The 6,309-nt window shown below is 52.2% G+C and overlaps 1 protein-coding gene across 1 annotated transcript in view; it reads left to right on the top strand.

Moving 5' to 3' along the window:
* LOC106813166 (Down syndrome cell adhesion molecule-like protein Dscam2) overlaps positions 1-6,309 on the top strand; it is a 50,515-nt gene that overhangs the window by 38,300 nt on the left and 5,906 nt on the right. The window contains exon 5 of the mRNA XM_014817233.1: positions 231-527. Within this exon, the coding sequence (XP_014672719.1) occupies positions 231-527 (297 nt within the window). The remainder of the gene's footprint in view (positions 1-230; positions 528-6,309) is intronic.

Genomic DNA, 6,309 nt, shown 5'->3' with positions numbered 1-6,309 from the left:
GGCGGTCGGTCGATCAGTCGGTCGATCAGTCGGTCGGTCGGTCGGTCGTTCGGTCGGTCGGTCGGTCGGTCGGTCGGTCGGTCGGTCGGTCGGTCGGTCGGTCGGTCGGTCGGTCGGTCGGTCTGTCGATAAGAACTAGGTGATGATTTCATCAACGCGTTACATCTACATTATTCTCACGCCTCGCCTTCGCGCATGCGCACTCACACATCTCTCTCTCTGCTGCATAGCTGCACCGCCCGCCATCACGTCCGGCTTTGGAGAGCTGACCATCTACCGTGGCTCGGCCGTCTCCCTGCAGTGCCAAGCGTCCGGCAACCCGCCCCCGCAGATGCTCTGGACACTCGATGACCTGCCGATCACAGGCTCCGACCGCGTGACCATCACGACCTACCGGCTCGACAACGGAGACGTTGTTAGTTATCTGAACAGGAGCAACGTCCGCGTGGAGGACGGTGGCGCCTTCCAGTGTACGGCGAGAAACCAACATGGCGCCGCCGAGCACATGGGCCGCGTGAACGTGTTCGGTAAGCAGCGCGCGCGAGATCTCGCGAGAGAGCCAATAAACAAGGGTGCATCCCGTGAGTGAGCGAGCGCGGGTGCGGGTGCGGGTGCGGGTGCGGGTGCGGATGCAAGATAGTTTCTTCCTTAAATGATTGTGCCGCATCACATGCAATAATGCAACCGCTGCCATTCGCTCCTCTCCGCCAACGTTATTCCCTCTCCGTACAATGACGGGGATTTTAACAGAGGATTCTTATGTTCTAACTGAGGGTTCTCTAGTTGTAACGGAAGGTTGTTCTCTGCCAGAAGAAATCCCGTCGTTACAGATGTGATGTAAGCGGCTAGCAGATTTCGAGTGGTAATTGCACGATACTTTCTAAGAAATATATGAGATGAACTCTCCCGTGTAGTTTTGTTCCGATAATAAAAATCATCTGCATAATGTTCGCCATCAATCATTCTACAAATGTTCTGTAATGTGAAATCGGGATTGTGTCACAGTCATCTCTATATATTTTGATGAACGAAAACATAGCTAACCGAATTCCCATGTTACGATCCTGGCGCTGGGAGGGATTGTGTTTCGTAATACACGAAGACACATCCTCCTGTATTTATGGCGGGTTTCCCATGCCGACTGTCCATGACCGCCTCTGTCATCGCCAGTAAGCGCCCTTGCTCAATAGGAGAAAAACAATCAGTACTCCGGTAGCCCGGACTCCGCGCATGGATGTAGCCATGTGTGTATACGCGCGCTCGTATATTCTCGTATATGTTCCGCGCCAGCAACTCAGCCTGCCATCGAAAAATCGCTCTTCCGCGTCTTCCGCCGACGCACCGCTCGTCGGCCGCCGGCCCTTCATTACGACGTAAGCGGCATTCCGACTCAAGGGGGCGCGACGAGCGTTTCATAAATCAACTCGTTATCTTTCGATACGGCTAACGTGATTACGGCAGCTCCCGACGATGCCGTAATTGGACGCGTAATTATCGCCACGGTCTCCGGCTATATTTTAATTCTCTTAAGAAACAAAAGCGGGGCCGCCGGCGTTTGTTCGCATGCGAGAGAAGCGGCGGCCATCTTCCTTTTTTTATAGCGCGCGCGGGAGAAAAATTGGAAAAGGCTCTTAATTTAATCGTTGGCGATCTAGATTTACTGCGAGATAGGATGAAGAGGAGGATGAGGGAGATGAGAAGGGGAAGGAGGAGAATGAGGAGGGGGAGGGGAGAATGAGGAGGGGAGGGGAGAATGAGGAGGGGAGGGGAGAAGTGAGGAGGGAGAAGGGAGAGAATGAGGAGGGGAGAGGGAGAGAATGAGGAGGGGAGAGGGAGAGAATGAGGAGGAGAGGGGGAGAATGAGGAGGGGAGAGGGGGGAATGCAGGGGGGAGGGAGAATGAGGAGGGGAGAGGGGGAGAATGAGGAGGGGCAGGGGGAAGAATGAGGAGGGAGAGGGGGAGAATGTGGAGGGGAGCAGAGAGAATGAGGAGGGGAGGGAGAATGAGAGAGGGGAGGAGGAGAATGAGGAGAGGAAGGGGGAGAATGAGGAGGGGAGAATGAGGAGGGGGAGGAGGAGAATGAGGAGGGGAGAGGAAGAAATGAGGAGGGAGAGGGGAGAATGAGGAGGGAGAGGGGGAGAATGAGGAGAGGGGAGGGGAAGAATGAGGAGGGGAGGGGGAGATGAGGAGAAAGAGGGGGAGGAGTATGAAGAAAGGAAGGCTGGAGAATGAGGAGGGAAGGGAGAACGAGGAGAGGGAGAGCGGAGTAGAATGAAGTAAGGGAGGGGAAGAGAAAAGAGGGAGGGGAGGAGGATGAGGTGTTTAGCTTCTTTCCGCCTCGCCGTGTTGCCTGCATATATGTGGGCGGCTGTGCGTTATCAGCAGGCACGCGGTGACTGGTCACGCTCTCAGAGAGCAAGAGGCGATTAGTGAGAGAGAGGGAGAGGGAGGGAGAGGGGGAGAGAGGGAGAGAGAGACAGAAAGAGAGATAGAGAATAGAGTAGGGCAAGAAAGAGAGAGAGAGAGATAAGAGAGACAGAAAGAAAGAGAAAGATAGAGTAGGGCAGAAGAGAGAGAGACAGAGGGGAGAGAGACAGAAAGAGGGAGAGAGAGAGAGATACAGTAGGGCAGAAAGAGAGAGAGAGAGAGAGAGAGGGAGGAGAGGGAGAGAGAGGGTGAGAGCGAGAGAGAGAGAGAGAGAGAGAGAGAAGAGAGAGAGATAGAGTAGGGCAGAAATAGAGAGAGAGAGGGAGAGAGAGATAGATAGAGTAGGGGCAGAGAGAGAGAGGAGAGAGACAAGAGAGAGAGAGAGAGGAGAGAGAGAGAGAGAGGGAGAGAGAGGGGTGAGAGAGGAAGGGAGAGAGGAAGGAGAGGAGACCGTTACTAGCTGAGCTTAATCGCTGCGACGAAGAATAAGCAATTCCGAAAATCGTTTCGCCGTTATTTTTTACGCGTAACGCGGCTTTGCTTTTATTGCAAGCAGTCTTCATCTCTTATCAGACTTATTTCTTTTATCTTTATTCGTTTTTTAAAATCTTTTCTCGATCTATAGGTCGCCGCATTCATTCGCCGCGATGCCCGACATCACGGGCGGTGGCCAATAAGACCTGACGATCAAGTGTCACGTGAGCGGACATCGCGATTGAATCTGTCACGTGGGAAAAAGGTAGGCGATCGAGGGTCGACACCTGGCGGCGATGAGTCGCATATAGAGGGCGCTGTTGCCTGACAGTCGAATGTTTGAATAGAAGCGATATCTTGTTTCTTTGAGATGTCTCATGCGGTATGTTTCGTCTGGTAGAGCAGCACGTGGTCTTTCGTTGCTATAGGTAACGCGAAGCTTGCTCTGATAAATCCAAGAAGCTCCCTATCTCTCTAATCTTTCTCCTTCCCTGTTCTTTCTCTCACTCACAGCATCGGCCGTCTTACTCACACCCTTCTCACTCCTTCTTTCACGCTCACACTTTCTCCTTTGATTTTCTCATTCCTTCCCTTTTTCTCTTTCTCTCTCTCTATTCTCTCTCGGTCTCTCTCTCTCTATTTCTCTATCTCTCTTTCTCTTTCGATGTCTCTCTCTCTGTCTATATCTCTGTCATCGTGCGTTGACGTGGTCGAGTTAAACAATTTCTTGTTAATGAGTTTCGTACTAACGTTGGTTTCTGTCTGCCGGTCACGTGACTCGGCGCTTGTGTCGGCGTGGTCGCTGTCACACATCCCCGGCTCTAGCCGGGTTTAATAGCTTTTCGTAGTGAGTGGCTCTTCAGTGGTTTAACACGCCGTTCCGCTGCTGTGCCTATCCTCTATAACTAACTATTACAAACGCACGAGCCCACACAGGCGAGAGAAGAGAGAGAGAGAGAGAGAGAGAGAGAGAGAGAGAGAGAGGGGGAGAGAGAGAAAGAGGCATATAACACACAATCATACACATGCAAAAACAAATGCAAAGACAAACACGCACACGCGCGCAAACCAAGTGTACAAACACACACACCACACACACACAACAGCACACACACACACACGCACACAACACCAACACACACACACACACACAGCACACGCCGCACACCACGCGCGCAATATTCTCACTCATTCGCGAGAGAGCGAAGCGTTCTCTGTGATTCTTTTCCCTGCCTCAGTCATTCTTTCTGACGGCCATGCTTGTAGTTCGTAATCAGATGGCGCTCGTCACCGTCGTCTACTTTTGGCCGCGGCTGGATTGCAGTGCTTTGTCTGACGGGCCTCGGGAATGAATCTCTCTCCTCTACAATATCACGCAGCTATGCCTGTCTGTCCCTCTCTAGCGCAGTTAACTGCGCTCCGTAAAGTTGAAAGGCGAGATTTTAGCGCGGGTTATATATATAGTTGTGCTTGCTAGAACGTGTGCAGTTTGCAGCGTGAATGATGTGGTGCGCCACTAACCCACCGATTACACGGGTGAACCGCTCTAGAGCACACATCAACTCCGCGCTTTACAAGAGGATTCCGCTACTGCCCCTCCCTTTTTTTTTACTCCTCTCTCTAACTCACCGTGCGTGACCGCCCCCTCATGTTCTCCTACTCGAGTTCCATCTCTACCACACACGAGCTTCCTCTACCAGCACTTGCAAGGAGGCGTTCTCTCTCTCAAGTAGACACAGCCATGAGTCCTTATCCCACCAGCACACACACTGCGCACACACCCACACGCACACACACACGCAACACACACACAACACACACAACACAGACGCAGCACAGCACACCCACAACACAACACACACACACACAGACCACACACACACACACACATCCACAACACACAGCCAGCACACACACACGCACACAACACAACACGACCGCCGCGCACACACACACCCCCCACACCCACACGGCGCACACCACGCGACACACACATCCGCGCGCACACACACTACGCGCGCGGCGCGGCCACACACCACACACACACACCGCAAGCACGCACGCACGCACGCACGCACACACACACACACACACACGCACACACACGTAACGTTATTAATCATCTTTGAGATGGTTTCTCAAGCGTTCGCGTTACGCGTGGCCTGCGATGGGGAGCCGCCTTCTCCCACCATCCTAATATCACAGCAAAACCCACCATCGCTAATGTTATCCCACACACAGCCAGTATCGCTACGCAACACGCAAACACACGTGATCTATTATAATTGTCACCCGGCTCTCATTTCAACTCCGATTTCACGCGAAATGTCGCTAAAGAGTGGATAGAGTCGCGCATTTCGATACAAACGATGAGCGCGAGTGACGTCACGGCGATCCGTCGCTAATATTTCTGCTGTGTTTGCGTTAAAAAGCGCATTTCCACTAATGCTTGTCGTGCGTTGCTAACACGTTACAAAGGACGCGCGTATTCAAGACGATGGCGATGTATGGTCACTGACAGTCGACAACGAAAAAACTACCCCCGCCCACCAAAAAATACAACCCGCGCCGCCCAAAATACAACCCCGCCAACCAAAAGATAACCCCCGCCCAACCAAACCCAAACCCCCTGCTTCAGATTCGCTGACGCTCATTGGTTGGTTTCAGGGGGAGCGCGGTTGCCGACAATCACAGGCAGCATCCGTCAGCCGATGGATGCTGGTCGGGTGGAGAGTGTGGTGGAGGATGTGGATGGAGGGGGAGTACACCTGCATAGCCAGGAATCCGCAGGACAGGGGACACGCAGCCGTGTTGTTGTCACCGTCAAAGGTAGATATATACGTCTATTACAATAAAACGTGCATAATTATATCTCCTATATATATATATAATCTATTAACACAATTCACATCTATCTGTTAAAGGTGCATAATTATATCTCCTATATATATATTTATATAATCTATTAACACAATTTACATCTATCATGTTAAAGGTGCACAATTGTATAGTCCATGGGGTTGCGCGTGCGTGCATGTGCATACGCGTGGCTAAATTCACTCAGTCTACTAGGTGGCATAAGCAACGTGTGCAGTTAGTCTCACTCTGCAGCGTGAAGGCTACAGCATCTCTGCCGACGCTTCGGTTCATTTCGTTAACTCAATCTTATCATTGCGGACGTCGCACTGCGTGTCGACGTCGCTGTGTACATGATGACTATGTGTTTGCAGTGCCGCCTAGCATCGACCCGTTTCGAGTTTCCGAGACTGAGTCAAGGAAAGAGGGCGCTGGCGTTCTGTGGCGTCAGCAGCGGCGATCCACCAATCACAATCCGGTGAGTCATTCGTTGTTCCTTCCCGGGCCTGCGTGCTTGTATGAGGTGCGTGAGTGCCTGCGTGCGTGCGTACG

This window comes from Priapulus caudatus, unplaced genomic scaffold (assembly GCF_000485595.1).
Source record: "Priapulus caudatus unplaced genomic scaffold, Priapulus_caudatus-5.0.1 Scaffold732, whole genome shotgun sequence".
Lineage (NCBI taxonomy): Eukaryota > Metazoa > Priapulida > Priapulimorpha > Priapulimorphida > Priapulidae > Priapulus > Priapulus caudatus.
The sequence above is the reverse complement of the archived record's forward strand: the minus strand, read 5'-3'. Positions and strand labels throughout refer to the sequence as shown.